The sequence below is a fragment of the Oncorhynchus keta genome, chromosome 17 (assembly GCF_023373465.1).
Source record: "Oncorhynchus keta strain PuntledgeMale-10-30-2019 chromosome 17, Oket_V2, whole genome shotgun sequence".
Classification (NCBI taxonomy): Eukaryota; Metazoa; Chordata; class Actinopteri; order Salmoniformes; family Salmonidae; genus Oncorhynchus; species Oncorhynchus keta.
In genome coordinates, this window is record NC_068437.1 from 41064321 (window position 1) to 41088904 (window position 24584).

At 42.1% G+C, this 24584-nt stretch overlaps 2 protein-coding genes across 3 annotated transcripts; one reads left to right on the top strand and one right to left on the bottom strand.

Annotated features, from left to right (window-relative positions):
- The first annotated feature begins 4092 nt into the window (after positions 1 to 4092).
- agk (acylglycerol kinase) lies at positions 4093 to 9996 on the top strand. 2 transcript variants are annotated; one of them, XM_035789814.2, is made up of 14 exons: positions 4094 to 4318; positions 4546 to 4585; positions 4691 to 4770; positions 4925 to 5000; positions 5097 to 5222; positions 5340 to 5434; positions 5560 to 5629; positions 5764 to 5843; positions 5998 to 6055; positions 6143 to 6290; positions 6413 to 6510; positions 6632 to 6702; positions 8262 to 8346; positions 8924 to 9996. In XM_035789814.2, the coding sequence occupies exons 1-14, from the start codon at positions 4209 to 4211 to the stop codon at positions 9056 to 9058; spliced, it is 1272 nt and encodes a 423-aa protein (XP_035645707.1). In that variant the 5' UTR covers positions 4094 to 4208; the 3' UTR covers positions 9059 to 9996. The 2 variants fall into 2 exon arrangements, with proteins under 2 accessions (XP_035645708.1, XP_035645707.1); XM_035789815.2 differs by lacking the exons at positions 8262 to 8346; positions 8924 to 9996 and having other exon boundaries at positions 4093 to 4318; positions 6632 to 6706.
- On the bottom strand, positions 9613 to 24247 carry dennd11 (DENN domain containing 11). The gene is made up of 9 exons (XM_035789813.2): positions 23676 to 24247; positions 22948 to 23047; positions 22667 to 22825; positions 19761 to 19917; positions 16801 to 16939; positions 16524 to 16655; positions 12740 to 12890; positions 12585 to 12653; positions 9613 to 12490 (listed from the first exon to the last, which is right to left on the bottom strand). Exons 1-9 carry the CDS (start codon positions 24031 to 24033, stop codon positions 12295 to 12297), a joined length of 1461 nt encoding a protein of 486 aa, XP_035645706.1. The 5' UTR covers positions 24034 to 24247; the 3' UTR covers positions 9613 to 12294.
- Between the last annotated feature and the right edge of the window lie 337 nt (positions 24248 to 24584).

Genomic DNA, 24584 nt, shown 5'->3' on the forward strand with positions numbered 1-24584 from the left:
TCATTTACACATCTTGACACCTCTTCATACAAATCATGCCCCGTAGTTGTGCCATGCATAGGACGTAAAGCCAAAAACTCCTCTGTCACGCTTAGGCTGGAGTCCACTCCGCGGATGAAAATTGACAACTGGGCAATGTCAGAAATGTCGGTGCTCTCATCCACAGCCAAGGAATATGCAATGAAATCTTTTCCCTTTTTCACAAGCTGCTCTTTTAGATTGATGGACAACTGGTCTACTCTCTCGGCAATGGTGTTTCTGCTCAGACTCACATTTAAAAAGAGTTGCCTTTTTTCTGGGCAAACTTCGTCACAAACTTTAATCATGCAGTTTTTGATGAAATCCCCTCCGTAAATGGCCGGGCTGATTTAGCGATCTCTTCTGCCAAAATAAAACTGGCCTTGACAGCAGCCTGGCCTTGTGATTTGGCTTTTTTGAACAGAGCCTGTCGAGATTTGAGGCCTCGTTTTAATTCCTCTGCCTTTTGTAGCCTTTGTTCCATGTCCATATTCTTGTTTTTGTCCGCGTGTTTCGTTTCATAATGTCGTCTCAGATTATACTCTTTCAGTACCGCCACACTTTCTCCACACAGAAGACACACAGGTTTTCCAGCTACCTCCGTGAACAAATACTCCGACTCCCACCTTGTTTGAAACCCCCGGTTCTCAGTGTCCACCTTCCGTTTTGCCATTTTTGATGGGTATCTGAAAGTTAATTTTACTGTGATGCTGACAACTGCTGTGCCAATAAATATTGAAATGAAGCAGCCTACTGCTCGGTGCGTCACCGTTGCATTGTGGGAAATGTAGTATTGGTGCGTGTAAAAGATCTGCAGGCTGCCGGCTTGCTGCGGTCTGCGGGCCGGTTCTAATAATAAATCAAGATCATCCCAGGGGCCGTAAAAAACCTTCTCGCGGGCCGGATGTGGCCCGCGGGCCTTGACTCTGACATATGTGATTTAGATTGTTAATGTAGATTGTATACAAAAAAATGTTATGGTTAAAAATGTTCATGTTTTACTGTGACTTGTTGTAGGCTCCTAAGTGGACCATATGGTTAAAAACCAAACCAAATTAAGAAAACTAAACTAAAAAACAAAAATAAAAAACGAAGTAACTCCGCCAGAGTGTCTCTTTTGCCTGTCCCAAGCCCGGATAAAGAAGGTGGGTTGGAATTGTGACATAAAGTTCATTTGTAGTTGTAAACATATTTACGGTGTTAAATCCATAGCAACTACATGCACATGGTCAATTATGCAAATTAGGTGATGACGTCACACAACGACTTTTAGGACAGCCAATAGCTACTATCCTTACTGAGGAGTTGGCAACACTGCTGACCTGCAGGTCCAGGTCTCGGGTTGCCTCCTCCACAAGCATCCCATAACACGGAACCCAAACCGGCTGCGCGTGTGCGCTATCGTTTTGTCACCCTACACCAAACGCGATCACAACACACAGGTTAAAATATCAAAACAAACTCTGGACCAATTACATTAATTTGGGGACAGGTCGAAAAGCATTAAACATGTATGGCAATTTAGCTAGTTAGCTTGCACTTGCACTTGCTAGCTAATGTGTCCTTGCTAGCTAATGTGTTGGCGCCCCCACTTGGGTTGTGCCGTGGCGGAGATCTTTGTGGGCTATACACGGCCTTGTCTCAGGATGGTAAGTTGGTGGTTGAAGATATCCCTCTAGTGGTGTGGGGGCTGTGGTTTGTCAAAGTGGGTGGGGTTATATCCTTCCTGTTTGGCCCTGTCCGGGGGTGTGTCTCCTGACCCCTCCTGTCTCAGCCTCCAGTATTTATGCTGCAGTAGTTTATGTGTCGGGGGCTAGGGTCAGTTTGTTATATCTGGAGTACTTCTCCTGTCCTATTCGGTGTCCTGTGTAAATTTAAGTGTGCTCTCTCTAATTCTCTCTTTCTTTCTCTCTCTCGGAGGACCTGAGCCCTAGGACCATGCCTCAGGACTATCTGACATGATGACTCCTTGCTGTCCCCAGTCCACCTGGCTGTGCTGCTGCTCCAGTTTCAACTGTTCTGCCTTATTATTATTTGACCATGCTGGTCATTTATGAACATTTGAACATCTTGGCCATGTTCTGTTATAATCTCCACCCGGCACAGACAGAAGAGGACTGGCCACCCCATATAGCCTGGTTCCTCTCTAGGTTTCTTCCTAGGTTTTGGCCTTTCTAAGGAGTTTTTCCTAGCCACCGTGCTTCTACACCTGCATTGCTTGCTGTTTGGGGTTTAGGCTGGGTTTCTGTACAGCACTTTGAGATATCAGCTGATGTACGAAGGGCTATATAAATCCATTTGATTTGATTTGATCCTATTTAGTTAGCTTGCTGTTGCTCGCTAATTTGTCCTGGGATATATCAACATTGAGTTGTTATTTTATCTGAACTGCACAAGGTTCTCTACTCCGACAAATTAATCCACAAATAAAACGGCCAACCGAATCGTTTCTAGTCATCTCTCCTCCTTCCAGGCTTTTTCATCGTTGAACTTATATATGGTGATCACATCTAAACTTTCATAGTATTACCACGACTACTGGCAAAACAGTTAGTATTTCAATCAACCACGTGGGTATAAACAATGAGGAGATGGGAGAGGCAGGATTTGCAGCACGATTTGCGTCAGAAATAGGAATGACTTCTATTTTAGCCCTTGGTGACGCAGACGCTCGTTGGCGCGCGCAAGCAGTGTGGGTGCAATAATTGAATAACATGGATTTCAAAATGTATTTTGTGACGCTCGCGCTCGAGCATGTAACTCCTTCTGCGGCCCACACTGACTGGCTCCTGATAGGGGTAAAGTAAGTCAGTCAGTGTTATGTGTGTAGCCATTACAATGTGTTCTGAGCATATCATATTGGCAAATTGTAGCGATTACGAGCAAGCTAACTAACTGGAGTTTAAGCATTTCACATTTTGTTTTCCTAACGAACGTTAGTTAGCACATGATACTTTAACATTCGTTAACTGGGGAACGACCTCTTTAAGCTAACAGCACCATTTAACTAATAATACATTATTGAACTGGTAGGACGTTATTGAACTGGTAATCGATCGCTGCAGCTGTACATAGCCCATCTGTAAATAGCCCATCGAATCTACCTACCTCATCCCCATATTGTTTTAATTTAATTTTCTGCTCTTTGCACCCCAGTATTTCTACTTGCACATCTATCACTCCAGTGATAATTTACTAAATTGAAATGACTTGCTACTATGGCCTATTTATTGCCTTACCTCCTCATGCCATTTGCACACAGTATATAGACTTTCTTTTTTTCTATTGTGTTATTGACTGTACGCTTGTTTATTCCATGTGTAACTCTGTGTTGTTGTTTGTGTTGCACTGCTTTGCTTTATCTTGGCCAGGTCACAGTTGTAAATGAGAACTTGTTCTCAACTAGCTTACCTGGTTAAATAAAGGTGAAATAAATAAAAACGTACGTTATCATAACGATTGGCTAACATTGGCTAGCGTTCCTCCTGTCTGAACTTGACACAGTGTTATATAGAATTAAAGTGCTCTTGTAAACAAATATGGATTGTGTTGTAAATAGCCATAAACAACCACTCACTGCTGTATTATTTGAAATGAAACCCATACCAGAATTTCCCGCCATCTGCGCCACCATGTTGATGTCGAATTCTCGAGAATTGGCCCTGGCCTAGCACCAGAGTAAAAATGCAATAATTGACGTTAAAAAAATATTTGATTACATATCTCTTCTGTTCACCAGCCATTATATTATTCAGTATATAATGTGACCATTTATATTTTAAAAATGCAGTGGCAAAGTAATAAAACATATATATTTTATTTAGACTATTCTTCAGGCGAGGTGTTCTTTTTAAACCTCAGCTAGTGTATGGGAAATGTAGTGTTTCGTCAATAAGCTAAGCACTGAGCTAATGACGATTACTTGTTTCTTGAAATTGTGTACCATTTTCAATTAGTACATTTCCCTTATTTTTGTTTATGTTGGTATGTTACGGGAGAACTTATTTCATAACATGTTTAATGAAACTCAACCGGAACTGATACTGAAAGTGTTTGTTTCATAAGACCATTAAGATAGTTGCACCAATGTGTCACATGCAAAATGCTTCTGACAGGGAAAGGACATTAATTGTGATGCTTACACAGATGATACATAGCGTTTTTAAACGGATATTCTGATAGTGTCGATAATGGCTCGGGTTGTGAAAGTATTTGTAACTCTGCGGAATCATTGGAAGAAGTCCACAGTCGCTGCGTGTGCCCTATCATACGGTGGACACTGGCTGTATGGTAAACACTGGTGCGTAACGTTTCCTTCAGAATTACCGGTATGGTTGTTAGATCAAGTACAGATCATCACTAGCATTAATATCATTGCGCACGTACACAGGAATTAGGTAGCCATTGAGAAATCATCAAGGTCTTACAGAACGGTTCTTGTGATTTGAAATCCAACAACATTGAATAATAGGAGGATGTATTTTAATCAGTTGTTTTCTTTGTCAATACATTATTTTTTATTCACAGCGATAATCTGCTGCGAAGAGATGCTTGTCTGGCGGCCAAGGTGAGACATGGCTTATTGTGTACAATATGTGTCTGCATTCAAGGATTCTGCACTCGAATTTACTGTTTTCTTCTCTAATACAAAATACTCCATTCTCAATTGCAGGAATTTGGACGTCAGCAGATATCACCCCAGGAACAGCTGAAGAAAGCCACAGTCATTCTAAACCCAGCAGCTTGTAGGGGGTAAGTAAAAGATAATCGTCACATTCCCTAAAGTTAAGCAAAGAGAATAAGCATGAGATCCAGCTTATTGCACCACAGCCATTTCCCTTTTATATTGTAATTTGTGTTTGACTAATTTGTCTTGCTGTACTCTTGCAATTCTCTCTGATCATAGGAAAGCCAACAACTTATTTGAGAAGAATGCTGCGCCTATATTACACCTGGCTGGTATGGAGGTAACGCTAGTAAAGGTAGGCTTACAATTTTGTTTCCCCATGGCATCTAAGGCCTTATAGTTTTATAGTTCTACACAGTGTAACCCTGTACATGTGTCTTCTCTCTTACAGACAGACTATGAGGGCCAAGCAAAGAAATTGATGGAGCTGATGGAGCAAACAGACATGCTGATTGTGGCTGGAGGGGATGGCACTCTGCAGGAGGTTATCACTGGCTTGCTGCGGAGGGCTGATCACGTAAGTTGTGTAGCATTGACTGTTGTATTACTAATTGTATGTTATAAGTGTTGTGTAATACTGTTTTAGCTAAGCTGTCTCTAACTACTCAGTCCTATGGGTGTTTCTCAAACCCAGGAGTCGTTCAGTAAAACCCCAATAGGATTTATCCCACTGGGCTCCCACAATTCCCTGAGTGAGAGTCTGCACATCCTCAGTGACAATCAGGTGAAGTAAGTATCGCATTGAAACATGGCACTCTTGTTAATTCAGATACAAACCTATACCATCATCTTGTCGTTAGTGTCCTAAAATATCCTCCAATCTTTTTGTCATCCATATTGCTTCTTGTTTTTAGACACATCACATCAGCGACATTGTCTATCCTGCAAGGAGAAACGGTACCTCTGGATGTGCTGCAAATCAAGGTGAGACCAGAAGGGTCTGGGATTCAGGGAGGGGTCTAGATGACACAAACTGATATTACCTTAAATCGACATTGAATAACCATAACTCCATTGAGATAGAAAATTGTATTGTGTTTCTGGTTTTATGTATCCAGGGAGAGAAAGAACAGCCAGTGTTTGCCCTGATTGGTCTACGGTGGGGGGCCTTCAGAGATGTGGCTTCCACCATCAAAAAGTAAGAACCTCACATTTACTAGTCAAACTTCTGAGCTTTATGGTAAACGCGTTTCCCACATATTATACTTTTACGTGCATTACGTTATAATAATATGAAGTTGTGTTTCTTCTCTAAAAATACATTTCTCATATTGCTATGCTTTCTATCTTAGATATTGGTACCTTGGCCCGTTGAAGATAAAAGCAGCTCATTGGTTCAGTACGTTGCGGGTGAGAAACATGACTGTTTCCATTCAAAGTCCTTGGTCTGCCGTTCCTCCATGCATTTGTACCATGCTGTCTTCTTGTATCTGCCAGGAATGGCCCCAGGTTCACGAGGCCTCTGTGTCCTACATAGCCCCGACCCTTCGCCCTCCTGACCTGCCGGAACAAAAGCCCCAGCGCCCCAACCTAATGTACCGCATTGCCCGCAGATTGAAAAATTACTGGTACCCACCTATTCCAGGTAACACTATATTTGTGTTAGAGTTTGTTTGTCTGTCTGTACATAACACTACATCCTTTAGATGTCCTTGTGTATTTTCTATTTAACAAAGCATGATTGGCATTGGTTTTCTGTTTGTGTAGAGTCTCCCAAAGTGGAGGAGCCAGAGAGGTGGGATGAGAGAACGCTGTCTACATTGGAGCTGTCAATCCAAACTCAGAACAAAAACCCTGTCCAGACGGTCAGCACATTTTTTTAATATTTTTTTTTAAATATATATATATATATTTTTTTTACCTAGTAGCGACTACAACAAAAGTGACAGGATGTTTCAACTGCCTGTTGTCTTGTTTGTGCTTCAGCGTATTGATGACTCCCTGCTGGTGTGTGTGGAGCCGGACTCCTTCACTGTGGGAGATTTTATCACTGTTGGGTAAGTTGTGGAGATTCACAGAACCAGTCAAAGTTTGGACACCACCTCATTCAAGGGTTTTTCTTTATTTTTACTATTTTCTACATTGTAGAATAATAGTGAAGACATCAAAACTATGAAATAACACATGGAATCATGCAGTAACCAAAAAAGTGTTAAACAAATTCAAATATAGATTCTTCAAATAGCCACCCTTTGCCTTGATGACAGCTTTGCACACACTTGGCATTCTCTCAGCCAGCTTCACATGGAATGCTTTTCCAAGAGTCTTGAAGGAGTTCCCACATTTGCTGAGCACTTGTTGGCTGCTTTTCTTTCACTCTGCGGTCCAACTCATCCCAAACCATCTCAATTGGGTTGAGGTCAGGTGATCGTTTAGGCCAGGTCATCTGATGCAGCACTCCATCACTCTCCTTGGTCAAATGCCCTTACACAGCCTGGAGATGTTTTGGGTCATTGTCCGGTTGAAAAACAAATGATAGTTCCACTAAGCCCAAACCAGATGGGATGGTGTATTGCTGCAGAAAGCTGTGGTAGCCATGCTAGTTAAGTGTGCCTTGAATTCAAAATAAATCAGTGTCACCAGCAAAGCACCCCGACACCATCACACCTCCTCCATGCTTCACTGTGGGATCCACAAATGCATAGACCATCCATTTACCTACTCTGCATCTCACAAAGACACAGCATTTGGAACTTAAAATCTCTAATGTCCATTTATCATGTTTCTTGGCCCAAGCAAATCTCTAGTTCTTATTGGTGTCCTTTTTAGTATTGGTTTCTTTGCAGCAATTCGACCATAAAGGCCTGATTTCATGCAGTCTCCTCTGAACAGTTGATGTTGAGATGTGTACGTTACTTGAACTCTGTGAAGCATTTATTTGGGCTGCAATCTGAGGTGCAGTTAACTCTAATTAACTTATCCTCTGCAGCAGAGGTAACTCTGGGTCTTACTTTCCTGTGCCGGTCCTCATGAGAGACAGTTTCATCATCGGGCTTGATGGTTTTCGGGACTGCATTTAAAGAAACGTTCAAAGTTCTTTACATTTTCTGGACTGTAATTTCTCTTTGCTTACAGTATTTGAGCTGTTCTTGTCATAATATGGACTTGGTCTTTTACCAAATAGGGCTATCATCTGTATACTACCCCAACATAACCGATTGGCTCAAACGCATTAAGAAGGAAAGAAAATCCAGAAATGAACTTTTAACACCTGTTAATTGAAATGTATTCCAGGTGACTACCTCATGAAGCTGGGTGAGAGAATCTGTCATCAAGGCAAAGGGTGGCTACTTTGAAGAATCTCATATAAAATATATTTTGATTTGTTTGGCAATTGTTTTTGGTTACTACATGATTCCATATGTGTTATTTCATAGTTTTGATGTCTTCACTATTATTCTATAATGTTAAAATAAAGAAACCCTTGAATGAGTTGGTGTCCAACCTTTGGACTGGTACTGTACTTTCTCACATTATTAGTGTAATACCTGAGTAAAATAAATTATTGCTTACTCATGTAGCATGTGTCAAGGCTGTTGCATTTTCTGCATTGCAGAGAGAAGAAAGCGGCAGACTCGACTGCATTCACAAGACAATCACTGAAGCTGGAGGCTAGTGCATGTCGACTCAATCTGCCCGAGGTCACATACTCCCTCATCTGTTTTAAGCCTATACATTTCAGAGATGAGACCAATGAGCCACCGTGCATCCATCTTGGCACTCGCCCACTGTTATGAAAAGATTTTGGAAGCTATGGAAATGCATTTCTTAATGTCTGCATACATTTTTGCCACATGTATTTTTTTTACAGACACCTTCATTTAGAAGAATGCATTATATCGTGAGCTAAACATAAAAATGAAAAATTATTTTAAACAACATATAAGGAATTATCAGTTCTGTCCCCACTACAACTAAAAATACTTAAATACCTTGAAACATTTAATTTAAATACTGTAGAATTCCATTCATTCTTACTGTGGAGTGTCAATATGGCTGACAATATGGCTTCAAAGCCTCTCAATGACCAAAACATTGTATCAGCAATCCAAGGTTTACATAAATCATTGGACAAGATGCATTACGGTCTTTGATAATTATAACCTTTAAACAAATTACATGTATTCTTGTATAAATCGGTTTATTTTAGTATGTGTGCAATATTCTTTTTGCTCCATGACCTCTCCCTAATGTCCTGCCTCGTTTCCTCTCCCACAGGAAGGTGCTGGCTTCTACAACATCGACAATGAGGAGTACGAGGCTATGTCGGTGGAGGTGAGGCTGTTGCCACGGAAACTGCGCTTCTTCTGCAGCGCTGAACGCAGAGAGCAGCTCCTCACACAAGTCCTGTAAGGGAAGCGCTGCAGTGACAATATGCAGGACACAGAGAAATAGGGAGGAGGGTCAAGGCAAGGGGTTAGTCATTAGTGGCTGTACTGGGACTCTTCCTCTACTGTATCTGGGTGTGTTTTTCTATATTATGTCCTTAAACAGCCATAACACACAGCTGGACCAGGGTGGACCAGTCTACAGTGAGGTATCATTGTTACAGTACATTGACATGTTCAGTTGAAATATTTTCACAATTATGGAAGATGACAATATGATGCAGTAACAAGGACCAAGCATTTTGGTTGCTTTTTTCAAAACAATTAGCTTATAGAAGTCTGCCTGGCAGGACTATTGGTGTAACTGACTGGTTTACTATTGTATATTGTCATGTATTGCTAAATGTGTAATAAGGGTCTTATTCAATAATTCAGTTGATGCACACAGTTCTGTCACGTTTTAATACCAATGAAAAGTGCAGACTGTCCTCCATGTACAGTACTCTATGATAAGATGATACATTGGTATGAGAATCACTCTCCCTTGGCAACACTATCACAAATACAATCCAACAAGTATCAGAGAAAACCAATGTTTTATTGTTTTTATTGCAGTACTGTGTAATGTCACCAGCTTGAAAACAAGAGTGGCTCATGTGATCAAGTTACTAAATGTGTATTCATCACTGAAGTCTCTTTCCTTGTTTAATAGTAGTACAGGTACTGGATGTAGCTGTGTAGTTAACCAATGTTTTAAATATAGGTTTACATTAGTTGCTGTGATCAAGGATTAACAGTTAGCTATATAAGTTAAAGTACTTGAAGCATATTAGTGCCTCAGTAATGCAGATGAAGCTTTCTGTTGACATTCAGTGGGGTGACATACTGTACAAATAAATTCAAATGAGCCAATGCTGGTACAGATCTGAACAATTTCCACAAAGAAGGCATTTGATACATTTATGTTTGTGTCGTGTGCATTTTCTACTTCGTTTACATGATACACCTGTAAAACAAACAGTCGCATGCCCAGGATGTGCTGAAAAGAACAGGGTGGGACAGGTCAAAACAAACAGAAGGGAAAAGGGGCTAAGTCAACATGGGTGTGAACTACATTTAATCATATTACCAAACACCAATATCAGTAGTGTTAATTGACATGTTTATAAAGTAGTTGGAAGTGTTTAAAAATCTAAAACATTTCATCTATGCCTCTTCCTGTTGATAGGTATAATACACCTGTGGTCTTAATTGAGTGCCTGCACTTAACACAAAGATGACCCACTAATTAGGCTTTAACCCACACTGTAGGACAGAACTGTCCCCAGCTAAACCTCAATGAACAGTGCCACTATTACCGACATCTACTGACCAGTCGAACCCAATGAAAGCAGTTCGCAGTCTTCATACAAAATATTTGATGCGTCATTGAACTCACATCTATTGGATGACTGCTTCATACATTGATTTAAATCAGTCACCCATGACTATTGAACAAAATAACATCTCCAGGGCCTGTTTTCAAAAAGGGTCTCACAGTAGGAGTGCTGATCTATGATCAAGTTCCCCTGTCCATGTTATCTTATTTTGATAAAAATCTAAATGTATCCTATATCAGGGTCTGTCTGTCTGCGCAGAGAGGGGAGTAATTCCCTCTGTGAACCTCAAGCATACAAATGGAGTCATTGTTACAGTGACGGGCACAACGATCTCCTTCCTGCAGCTGACAAGCTCCAACAAGAAAGAAAGTTGTATCTGCCCTCTCATAGACCACCCGTGGATCTAATTTAATCTGCAACAAATCTCATTGATAAATGGGCAGTACAGTTTGAAGTACACAACACACAAAGCTTCCTGCTGGCTCCGAGGCAGACAGACTGTTACATCACTGACTGCACTTTTAGTAATAGTGTCTCTGCTGACAACATTGGGCCATTAAATAATAATAACAAGTTGACCCATAATCATGTGGTCATAAAACAAGAGTACAGAGGTTGTGGTGTGGTGCAGCATTCATGATAAGTTAGTGTCATAGAAACACATTCATTTAAGTTTCAGGTTCACAATTTTAAAACATCTAAATTTGATAAAACACTACACAAAACATTATCCAAAAGTCACCATACACATGTGCAATGTGACCAGGGAACAAGAAAAACATAAGTGACTGGAGTCTGCCTGTATGGGTGTCAGCATTGAAGTCAGACAAACATGTGCAGTCTAATGAAATGTTACAGTATTTAACAAATATTCAACCTCAGCTCCATAATAAATACTTCCTTGGATGAGGGCATTATATCAAATAAATACATCTGGCATGACTCATCTTTCCCTTTTAATGTGTATGATTAGCTGACATAATGAAAAACACTGTATTCCTATTTGAACCAAAAGAGGTCTTCTTGTTTATGTGAAGCAGATTCATGGAATTAATCTTGATGTGTGAATCTTTCTTGATTATTGACTTTTATCAAACACACAAATATTCACATTGCTCCCCTTTTTCATTCTGAAAAATAAAAGTTTGATCAACTTCAGCACAATTTGCTTTTTAAGAGGAAATCCGAGTGAAAACACTTTACTTTCAGCTCTAGCAAACCTGATGTAGAAGTTTGGGAAACAACATCATGGTAAAGTTATTCAGCAGAAGGATTTAGATCCATAAAATAAAAGCCCTGACAATCACATGAATATTTAGTATTACAACTATACATGGTTAGGTAGAATCCTCTGTAAAGACGTAAGAAAAAAGGGCTTGGTGCCATGGCTGAATTTGGAGTTAAGGTTCCAAGTGAGAGGAACAATCGATTATCCATCCCCAAACAGGATGCTACTGTAGATACATGGCGCTGTTGGTCAAAGTCAGCAGTGCTCCATTGTATTGGGAGCAGTACAACGAGGCACATTGATCAAAGGTTCCGGACTTCCACTTCCAGTGACTAGGGCTGGTGATCCAAGCAGAAATCCAAGTGAGAAGAGAACAGATGCCAAGCGAAAAGACAAACAAGACGATTGGTTGTTGAATGTGAAACGGACTTTAGCGAGAGAACTGCAGAGTCCAGGCAGTGTCTATTATCGTGGCCCAATTGGCCAGGTGAGCTGTCTCTAAGTTAACACTGGCCAAAGATGGCTGTATCCCGGAGCATGGCGAGAGACCAAGAGAAATCTGCAGGCATTTGACTGGGCAGGAGGCCAGGGGACGAAGAGTAGGAGGCAGTGTCTTCAGGGGACAAGGAGAGAGGAGCACAGGCCACACAGGGCTCAGGGGCAGCACGGGTTATCGATGACCAGCATGGCATCAATGCCATAGAGCTCCAGCAGGTCCACCAGGAAAGTGCGGTCTGCCTGAGGGTCCAGCCCCATTGCCCTCACGTGCTCTGCCGTCAGGGTGGGGTCCGCACTCGCCGCCACCTCCGATAGAGTCTGGAAGATACGGTTATTCTGCTCCATGAAAAATCTAGCGGAGAGAACAGAGGACATTCTGTAAGAAAGTTTGATAAACACTCCAGACTGAGCCCAACCAAAAGATACTGTTGTGTAAATAAACTCACAGGATAAAGAGGTCCTCCTCATTTGATGTGCAGTCTCCATCCACCTCCTGAGTGTAAAGTAGCAGTTGCCTGAAAAGACAGTAACATAATCATCATCATCATCATCAACATCATCTCTTCAAAATGGCTTCCACCATTTATCAGTTTCTGTGTACCTCTGTTCGCTGAGTTTCCTATACTTCTCCCGGTCCACCCCATTCAGCCGGAGTAGTGGCTGAAGGCTATCTCTGTGTGTCTTCACATTCTGGTTGTCAACATACACATCATACAGCTCCTTCTTCTCCTCAAAGATCTTCTCTGTCGTACCTAAACACACACACACACACACACACACACACACACACACCTTTATCAATCTTAGCATAATGTTTAGTGAACCAAAATATAAACGCAACATGCAATCATTTCAAAGATTGTACCGAGTTACAGTTCATACAAATTCATTAGGCCTTAATCTATGGATTTCACATGACTAGGAATACGCATTTGCATTTGTTGGTCACAGATGGGGAGTAACGGATTACATGTAATCCTCTACATGTAAGGGAATACAAAAAACGGTAACTGTAATCCGTTACCAGCAACAATATTGTAATCAGATTAAAGATACTTTTGAAAAACTAGATGATTACTTTTAAATTCAGAAAGGATGTTCGAGAAGAAAAATACATGTTTGACACTTCTGTTCTCAATGACATCCAAATAAGCATTGAAAAAAGGCACAAGTTTAAAATTGTTGCACCTGAGCGTCTGACCACAAGTCAGAGACCACTATGATGACACACCAAATGCGTTTGATGGATTGCGGGAAAAGAGCAGGAATAGGGTTTTGTCGGCTACAGTCTAAGCTTTGTCTTCCAATGGTGCCACTGCTGTCGGCATTCCAAAGATTATCCAACTTGAATAAACACTTGGAGTTAAGGATGCCGGCAGTGGTGTAGTTTACGGCTACACGGATATCACGTATTATTGATATCTACAAAGCGTATTGATATGAATCACACTGCTGCTCTCTCATTTAGCTATTTGTGCCTTATGGATTGTGGTTGTTGTGGATGGCTGTTCACAAATTTGTATTTGTGTATTTGAATCCAATAATGGTTGAATTCAAGAAGTTTAAGCTGCCTGTCAATCATTGTTTTTGAAACAGCAAGTGAAAAATGTGCTCTTAAAACAGCTGCATAGTGTGGATCCCAGCCTATGGAATAAAAGTAGGGCTTTTATTGCTCAGTCTAATTCATGCTGATAAAAAATAAATAAAAACATAGGCCTAATGGACACATGCTCAAACTCGCACACATTTGATAGACTTAAAGAGGAAATCTGTAGTTGCTACATCCATTTTTGGACTTGTTTCTGCTTGTTTTTTTCCAACGTTTGTAAACATTGTAAATGTAAAACACTGTAAAGCCTCATAACATGGTTAAAACAATAATTTTGATATCATGGATGGTCAGTCCTTGCATCCGCATTATCTGAGTGGTTACATTTCTCCAGGCCCATCCCTTTTTTACCAAAACAGAGGTGGGGTGTCCGTTTTATCTGTGGATTTGCTTTTAAAAACCATTGCATATTAGCAAGATATCAAAGTGTCACCAACAACAAAGTAAACAATAGGCCTATAGCAAATGCCGCATATGGCATTCATTTTTAACATGTAAATAGCACTTTTCAGTAGTGCTCAAAGCATGCCATTCAATGAGCACAGCATTTCTTTTTCAACTCGAATCAATGAGCCCACTCAGTCCTTATTGACAACAAAATCACAAACAGAGTAGGGCTGGCTAATAAGTCCTTCGTTTTGGGGTTATGCTCAGGTAAAACAATTTGGCTAATCTATTCTTCCATATTTCCTATTCTTGAAGATCAAGGGGTATATCATTTATTGGAATTCTGATACACTTTGGTTTTTAATGTAAAGATATAATGTTATCGTATTATATGTAGTAGAAAGCGATGGGTTAGAAGAAGCCTACATAACCAACCCATAAAGTAAAATTTTACATCCATATACGGTCAGCTATGTAAACTTTAAATTCATGTTATCCTGAAATAGATGTTATTTAATTGGTAACATACATTTTTGTCTTCTTCTAATGCATCTTAAGGGGAAAGTAATCTAAAAGTAACTAAAAGTAATCAAATTACGTTACTGAGTTTGGGTAATCGTAAAGTTACGTTACTGATTACAAATTTGGGTAGGTAACTAGTAACAGATTGCTTTTAGGAAGTAACTTACCCTGACTATATATACAAAGGTATGTGGAGACCACTTCAAATTAGTGGAGTCGGCTACTTCAGCCACACCCATTGCTGACATGTGTATAAAATCGAGCACACAGCCATGCAATCTCCATAGACAAAAATTGGCAGTAGAATGGCCTTAAGAGCTCAGTGACTTTCAATGTGGAGTTCCAAACTGCCTCTGGAAGCAACGTCAGTACAGAAACTTTTCATCAGGAGCATAATGAGCAGCTGCACAAAAGCCTAAGTTCACCATGTGCAGTGTCAAGCAACAGCTGGAGTGGTGTGAAGCTCGCCGCCATTGGACTCTGGAGCAGTGGAAATGTGTTCTCTGGAGTGATGAATCACGCTTTACCATCTGGCAGTCCGACAGATGAATCTGTATTTGGCGTATGCCAGGAGAATGCTACCTGCCCCAATGCATAGTGCCGACTGTAAAGTTTGGTGTAGGAGGAATAATGGTCTGGGGTTGTTTTTCATGGTTTGGGCTAGGCCCCTTAGTTCCAGTGAAGGGGAATCTTAATGCTACAGCATACAATGACATTCTAGACGATTCTGTATTTCCAACTTTGTGGCAACAGTTTCAGGAAGGCCCTTTCCTGTTTCAGCATGACAATGCCCCCGTGCACAAAGCGAGGTCCATACAGAAATGGATTGTTGAGATCGGTGTGGAAGAACTTGACTGGCCTACACAGAGCCCTGACCACAACCCAATCGAACACCTTTCGAATGAATTGGAACGCCGACTGAAAGCCAGGCCTAATCACCCAACATCAGTGCCCAATCTCACTAATGCTCTTGGCTGAATGGAATCACAATGTTCCAACATCTAGTAGAAGGCCTTCAAAGAGTAGAGACTGTTATAATGCGAAAAGGGGGGACCAAATCCATATCAATGCCCATGATTTTGGAATGAGATGTTCGACGAGCAGGTGTCCACATACTTTTTGTCATGTAGTGTACCTTAAAAAAAAATTAGGGGCATGGAACAGTATCTAGTGTGACCACCATTTGCCTCATGCAGCGCGACACATAGTCCTTTGCATAGAGTTGATCAGGCTGTTGATTGTGGCTTGTGGAATGTTGTCCCACTCCTCTTCAATAACTGTGTGAAGTTGCTGGATATTGGCGTGAACTGGAACACACTGTCATACACATTGATCCAGAGCATACCAAACATGCTCAATGGGTGACATGTCTGGTGAATATGGAGGCCATGGAAAAATTGGGACATTTTCAGCTTCCAGGAATTGTGTACAGATCCTTGCAACATAGGGCTTTGGATTATCATAATGAAACATAAGGTGATGGCGGCAAATGAATGGCACGACAATGGGTCTCAGGATCTCGTTATGGTATCTCTAGGTATTCAAATTGCCATCGATATAATGGAATTGTGTTCGTTGTCCATAGATTATGTCTGCCAATACCATAACCCCAGCATGGGGCAACCTGTTCACATCAGCAAACCGCTTGGCCACGCAACACCATACACGTGGTTGGATGAGAAATGCTCAGTAACAGAGATGTAAACATATTTGTGCACACAATTTGAGAGAAATATGCTTTTTGTGCATATGGAAAATGTATGGGATATTTTATTTCAGCTCATGAAACCAACACTTTACAAGTTGCGTTTATATTTTTGTTCAGTGTATTAACTGTGGATTCAAAAGCCGCCAGGTCAACACTCACAAGCCACGTATGACATCTCTGTTGCCAGGGCAGCAATGTCTGCCACATTGATGTAGAAGAAGGGGCGGAACTCAGGCACAGACACACCTATCCCAGGTATAGAGATGTTGGCCAGAGAGCAACAGCAGTACACTGTGGGGAGTACAGAGCAACATGAAAAACCACTACAGAGACAGGAGTACTCAGTGACGAATTCTGTAATAAAATCTGAAAAACAAATATGTGGGGGTTTGTAAAGGTGACTGTGTGTAGGTGTGTGTCAGCTGCTCCCTCTCACCCCTGTAGCACACGACACCCACAGGTGGTGGGGAGAAGATAAGGATTCGTTTTCTGAGCAGGGCAAACTTCCACAGCACCATGATCTGCTCCCCAAAGAAGTGGATGAACTGGGACATGCAGCCTGCCGGGTGGGTGATCTGGAGGGGACAGAGATAGAGCAGACTGTCAGGCTGTCTGATACGGTAATGCATTTTCAGTCTGGATAAGCTTGCTCAGCATGGACCAAAAACAAACTATTGCCCAAAATCTCTCCTTGACATTGGGAGTCTGAGTTACATGGACATACAGCACCTTGTCTTACCAGAAGCTATGTCTGGTAAGACGAGGGGTGGGGGTGTGTGTCTATTTGTCAATAACAGCTGGTGCTAATATTACCTCATATTAAAGAAGTCTCGGGGTATTGCTCACCTGAGGTAGTGTACCTTATGATAAGCTGTAGACCACACTATCTATATTATTCGTAGCCGTCTATTTACCACCACAGACCGATGCTGGCTTTAAGACCGCACTCAACCAACTCGATAAGGCCATAAGCAAACAAGAAAATGCTCATCCAGAAGCGGCGCTCCTAGTGGCCGAGGACTTAAATGCAGGAAAACTTCAATCAGAAATAACCAAAGTTTTACCAGCTTGTCATATGTGCAACCAGAGGGGGAAAAATAACCCTAGACCACCTTTAATCCACACACAGATGAATATAAAGCTCTCCCCCCCCACACTCCTTTTGGAAAATCTGACCATAATTCTATCCTCCTGATTCCTGCTTATAAGCTAAATCTAAAGCAGGAAGTACCAGTGACTCGCTCAATATGCAACTGGTCAGATGACCTGGATGTTACGCAACAGGACTGTTTTACTAGCACAGACTGGAATATGTTCCGGGATTCATCCAATGGCATTGAGGAGTATACCACTTCAGTCACTGGCTTCATCAATAAGTGCAACGACGACATACAGTGACCGTACGTATATATCCCAACCAGAAGCCATGGATTAAAGGCAACATCCGTATCGAGCTAAAAGGCTAGAGCTGCCACTTTCAAGGAGCGGGACACTAATCTGGACGCTTATAAGAAATCCCATTATGCCCTCAGGAGAACCATCAAACAAGCAAAGCGTCAATATAGGATTATGATTGAATCCCACTACACCGGCTCTGACGCTTGTCGGATGTGGCAGGGCTTGAAAACTATTACAGACAACAAAGGGAAACCCAGACGCAAGCTGCCCAGTGACACGAGCCTCCCAGACAAGCCAAATGCCTTTTATGCTAGCTTTGAGGCAAGCAACACTGAAGCATGCACCAGCACCAGCTGTTCTGGATGACTGTGTTATTACGGTCTCGGTAGCCGATGTGAGCAAGACCTTTAAACAGGTCAACATTCACAAAGCCGCTGTGCCAGACGGATTACCAGGACGTGCACTCAAAGAATGTGTGGACCAACTGGCAAGTGTCTTCACTGACAATTTCAACCTGTCCCTGACCGAGTCTAACACCAACATGTTTCAACCGGACCACCCTAATCCCTGTGCCCAAGGAAGCGAAGGTAACCCGCCTATGTTATTACTGCCCCATAGCACTCACGTCAGTAGCCTTGAAAGGCTGGTCATGGCTCACATCATCAGCATCCTCCCTGATACCCTAGACCCACTCCAATTCACATACCGCCAACCGATCCACAACTGATGCAATCTCAATCGCACTCCGCACTGCCCTTTCCCACCTGGACAAAAGGAACACCTATGTGAGAATGCTGTTCATTGACTTCAGTTCAGCGTTCAAGACCATAGTGCCCACGAAGCTCATCACTAAGCTAAGGACCCTGGGACTAAACACCTACTTCTGCAACTGGATCCCGGACTTCCTGATGGGCCGCCCCCAAGTAATCCTCAACACTGGGGCCCCTCAGGGGGGTGTACTTAGTCCCCTCCTGTACTCCCTGTTCACCCAAGACTGCTTGGCCAAAGAACTCCAACACCATCATTAAGTTTGCTGACGACACAACAGTGGTAGGCCTGATCACCGACAACGATGAGACAGCCTATAGGGAGGTCGTCAGAGAACTGGAAGTGTGGTGCCAGGACAACAACCTCTCCCTCAATGTGAGCAAGACAAAGGAGCTGATGGTGGACGACAGGAAAAGGCGGGCCAAACAGGCCCGCGTTAGCATCGACAGGGCTGTAGTGGAGCAGGTCGAGAGTTAAGTTCCTTGGTGTCCACATCACCAACAAACTATCATGGTCCAAACACACCAAGACAGCCGTTAAGAGGGCACGACAAAACCTTTTCCCCCTCAGGAGACTGAAAAGGTTTGGCACGGGTCCCCAGTTTCTCCAAAATTTTTACAGCTGCACCATGGAGAGCATCTTGACCAGTTGCATCACCCCCTGGTATGGCAACTGCTCGGCATCTGATCGTAAGGCGCTACAGAGGGTAGTGCGTACAGCCCAGTACATCACTGGGGCCAAGCTTCTTGCCATCCAGGACATATAAAATAGACAGTGTCAGAGGAAAGCCCATAAAATTGACACCCCCATCCCCACATTGGTTTTGTACACCGGTGCTACTTCCTGTTTATTATCTATGCAGTCACTTCACCCCTACCTACATGTACAAATTACCTCAACTAACCTGTACGCCCGCACACTGACTTGGTACCGGTACCCCCTGTATATAGCCTCGTTATTGAATTGTGCTATCATTTCATAAATATATTCTTAACTCTTCTTGAACTGCACTGTTGGTTAACGGCTAGTAAGTAAGCATTTCACGGTAAGGTCTACACTTGTTGTATTCGGCGCATGTGATAAATAAAGTTTGATTTGAAGTTATCACATATCTCAAAATGAACAAACACACTTAAACCAAAACATTGAATTGCCAATTATCCACAACTAACACAAACAACAGCCACACAGTAACATCAGTGACTGGTGCAGGTGGCCGTAGGTGCTCACCTTCATCTCTGGGTGCATGCAGCGGTTGATGGCTGGGACCCAAGCACTGGTTGGACAAGCAGTGACAAGGCCGTTCCCTGCTGGGGGCAGCACAGCTTTCTTATCTTCATAGAAGGCCTCCAGAGGAGAATACGAGCCAGGGCACTGGAGCTGGTGTCTGCATGGAGAGACACTATACACTTTCTATATGCTGACTGCAGTTGGCATCTCAGTGATAACACTAGTAAGAAAGAGACTGTTATCGAAGACTCATTACAGCATGGTTTGATTGGATTAAAACTGGGATAATCCCTCCCTGGGAACTGGAAGTGGAGTAGTACTTTCAATGGATCCACATAAAGTACCTGTACTGTATACAGTCAAGATTAACCCCCCAAGCATACACCTCTACCATGAACTGGATGTGTCACTTCTTTATGCATAGTTAATGAGATAAGAGATAAGGCTCTGTTTGAAGATTCAAGCATAAAAGACAAGATTTTCTGAGGAAACTGTTCCGGTTTCTTCCATTCCAATGATTACATACAAAGACTTCATGTGATATAAATGGCTTCTAGTGACGGTGGTGGCACTGACTCAGGGCTTATTTTTAATAGATGAGGAGACTGAAAATACAGACGAAGGAGAGGAGGAAGGAAATAAGGGGAGAAATGTGAAACAGGACGGATAAGAAAGAGAGTGACAAAGAGAGAGAATGGACAGACCGTGACACAAACAGTGAGAGCGAGCGACAGACAGACCAGACAGTAGGGTTGAGTGGTATCCAGATATTTATACCGTCGTAACATTTCTGTACCATACCAAGGTGTACAGGATTACCGAATGTGCACCATTTCTAAAATGTATATATTTAATGATTATTATTTATTTATGCACAAAACAATTTTAGGCAACAGGGATCTTGATCCAGGAGGGAATTGAATGGTGCTTCTGTAACCAAGAAGCTTGACCTTGACATCTTGCCGATGCTAGCAAGTTAGCGAACCAAATGCAAAGCTGGAGCTGGATATAATTTATTTGGAATCTTAGATTTTTTTTATAGTCGTACTTAACCTATATAGGTAGAAGCAGTGACATAGCTACCGTTATATATATATATATATATATATTGTGTAGCGACCCGCACAGACAGCTGTGTGTTATGTGTTAGGCTAGGAGGTGGTTGTGTTGTACTGACCAGTACCCGGTGTTCGCGGGGTCCGACCTGTCAATCAACCTGCTATCTGCCAATCACGGGAATGCCTGGAATGTTCTGATGCCGGGCATCCTGGTGGTTGGCGGAGTGGCGTGGAGGGGGGTTGGAACATTGGAAGTTAAGACCAGGTTCAGCCTTTGTTCTCTCTCTCTTACGTCTGGGTTTCACAAGAGAAGGTCACGATTGGCTTGTGGGTTATCTGTCATCTATTTGGCGTGTGCTACGGCCAAAACAGTAGCCTGTATAAAGTTGGTGTAATAAACCGTCAATTCGTAAACTCAAGCCTCTGTCTGGACAATTGTTCATTTATGATCTAGTCAGGTCATTACAATATATATAATTTTTTTATTTTTTATTTTTTTAAATACTGTATTCAAAATCATACTGTCGGTATTTCAAAATATACCATTTATACCTGTGATGCACCGATATGACATGTTTGGTCAATACCGAAACAGATATCGATAACCAATATTTAACATTTTAGCAGCCTTTTAACCATTCTCGTACAGTTAAATAGTTAACACGCGCACGGATGCAGAGGTCTAAGGCACTGCATCTCAGTGCAAGAGGCATCACTACAGTCCCTGGTTCAAATCCAGGCTGTATCACACACACACACACACGTTATTTTGTTGGCATTTACGCATGTCCCCATTACCAGTAAAACATAATCAAAACCTATTTCTTTCACTTACTTGCTGTGCTGTTTCGTTCATTTGTTCAGTCATTCCATTCTCAACCAGGATTTCATCATACATATCAAGCAGTGAAGTTTCAGCTCTCTGCCCGTGGCTTCTCTTCCTCAGTGCGCACTGTCACTGTGTCCATCTGTTTCCATCTGTTTCCATCTTGTCCAGCTGTCTATGTAACATTTTACGTAAACCCTGTTTCTTGTCTGCATAGAAGTAGTGGTCCTTGTACTTAGCATCAAGCATGGCGGCGACACAGAGAGAATGCCACCGAATCGCTTGTTCACAGTCTGTGTTGGCAGTTCTGTTGAGCAGGCGTTTCAATGCCATGACAAAGGGTATCACATTTGCTGCAGGAGCAGTTGATGAGCTTATTTCTCGAGCCAGTTGTTTGAATGGAGCTAGCATGTTCATGTTTCCAAGTTTCAAACATGTTCTCAAAAGCCATTGAAATGGCAGCAGCGGTATGGCAACCAGCATATTCATGAGCATGCAATACAACTTTCTTCAGTAAGAAATCCTTGACGACCCACTATGCTGTCAGAGTCAGCATGCTCCTGGGTTCAAATGTCAGTCGTGAAGCTAATAGCAGTGACGCTATTACTGTGTAACTCCAGTAGGGCAACATCTAAAAAATAGCTCACTTGGTAGTGTGTACCGGTGCTCGACCAGTCGGCGATGGCCAACATCACCTACGACAGAAAACGTTTGATTGTCAAGGGCAATGAATTCCATTATCTTGGCGTTAATGGATTTTGACTTGTTCTTACTCTTTGAAATGACTGCTCGACTTGTTGACTGCTCGATCCACACAGCAGACATTGGTATGCTCGTCAGCTTTGACATCAGTTTTGCACATCGGCGTTAAAGTAGAAAATCGGGCCAATGCCGATGTTGGTATTTTTAGCTAATATCGTCCGATTCCGATATGTTCACCGATATATTGTGCATCCTTAGTTCATACCATATACCGGGGCATTGCCCAAGCCTAACTAACAAACAGACAGACAAGTACTTACCGAACCTGGTTCTCCAGAAAGTGCATGTAGCGATATAGGAGGGTGTAAGAGGGAGACAGAATACCCACAGATTTCATCCTCGCCCCTCTCTCCAATTCACTCTCAACAGGCATGTTAGCAAAACAAGCCAGCCCAAAGTAGCAGCCTTTACGGAAATATCTGCAAAAATGAAAGACATGGATGAATCTAGTGAATGTATACAACATCGTACAGATTATTGATAGGGTTCTGATGGTCCTCTGCCAATAACACTGTGCATTCAGTTGGGGGAATAGTCTTACATGAAGTCCTTGGCGATTCTGTGTGATCCGCTCGCCATTGACTTGAATTCCACTCCGTCAAGATTCACGTCTTGGGGTAAGCACCATTCCACCATGTTACCTGCCATTGACACACACAAACACATACACTTGATTTTCCATACTGTTCACTTCACTGTGAGAGAATGAAATTCATCCACCATGTCCCCAGTTTTTTCCTTACACATTCTATCTTACTATAAAACTCTGCGTACCATAAAAGGGAAGTTGAAGAGGGTAAGTAGTAACACTGGTTTCCCAGGACTCTCAGAAAGCTTTCCCTTCTTAGTGATACTGGTGTAACAGAGGAACACACAAACTGCCCCAGGTCAAGAGATGCTTGCTATAATAACCACTGAGTAAACCAGAATATTAAATTAGAAAGTAATGTAACAGTAGGTTACTGCATTACTCTTATTATTCACATTTAAAGAGAGCTTATTGAACCTTGCGATGGCAGAAAGAAAGTAATAATTTGACAAACTGCTTTCCCTGCTCAACAAATGCTTCCCACAAATGATTTGGGTCTCTACATATTGGTTCATATTTTAATAGCGTAGATAAGCAAAGCTAGCGGGAAGAAAGGAACAGTAGACATTTCTTGCAACGTCATCTGTCAGTGTGTGCGCACTTCCATGGAATGAGTCAGTCCCCCACTGTGCCCAGTAAGGTAAATTACACTCTCTCCATACTGTATTGCTCTTGCTCACCTGATCTTGTGTCAAAGGTTACCACAAACACAGCCACTATTTGGTCCTTTTCCTCCCATCCCAGTCGTTCTTTCAGAGATATTCTAGAGTCGACATGGATGGGGCTGGGAACACCCCATTGGCCAGGGTGGTCAAGGTGAGGGTTCCTGTTCACGCTGGGAATGGTTGTTACACTTACTGGACCCCCAGAGCTAGTGTTCCACCCGATGGCGAGCGCGGTGCTGCCCAGATAGCCGCCGTCTGGCGGATTTGATTCCGATCCATTTTCTTTTGCTGGAGCGGGAACAGCCTGGGTCAGTTCGTTTGGTGGAATCTCCTCCCAGTCGAGCAGTGGAGCGCGATCCGACTGCTCGACCATATTGCTTCCTAAATTGAGATGAACAACGCGGAACTATGGAGAAAATAATTCCACTAGATAAAGTCAGTAGGCTACTGCTTCAACAGACCCTTATGTGTTTCACTCCTCCCTGCCGTTTTCTTGCTATTTGTAAGCGTGTCACATGCGCCGATAAATAGTCTTCTGCCAGCTCCAGTGCCAGCGCACATAATGTTTTGGTGATGATGTCACACACTTCCGCTCACGTGGATTGATCAATATTTGATAGGTGGCCTATTTACATACCGGTATTTGTGATAAAGTGTGTTCATAAAGCTCCCTTGCTTTTCATGAATGTTATATTTGTAATCTAATGATAGACTGGACAGAAGTTGTGTTGTTGATGAGTCCATAAATAATTTTAACCGTTGAGAAATATGTTAATTAATAGGACACAGACATTATGTCATTATATGCATTATTTAGAATCATAAAATAAATTGTTTACGCTAAAAATGTTCATACTACTGTGCCTTTAAAATAAGGTGTGTTTATTTATGACATACATTACATTCAGCCAATAGGATGCAGTA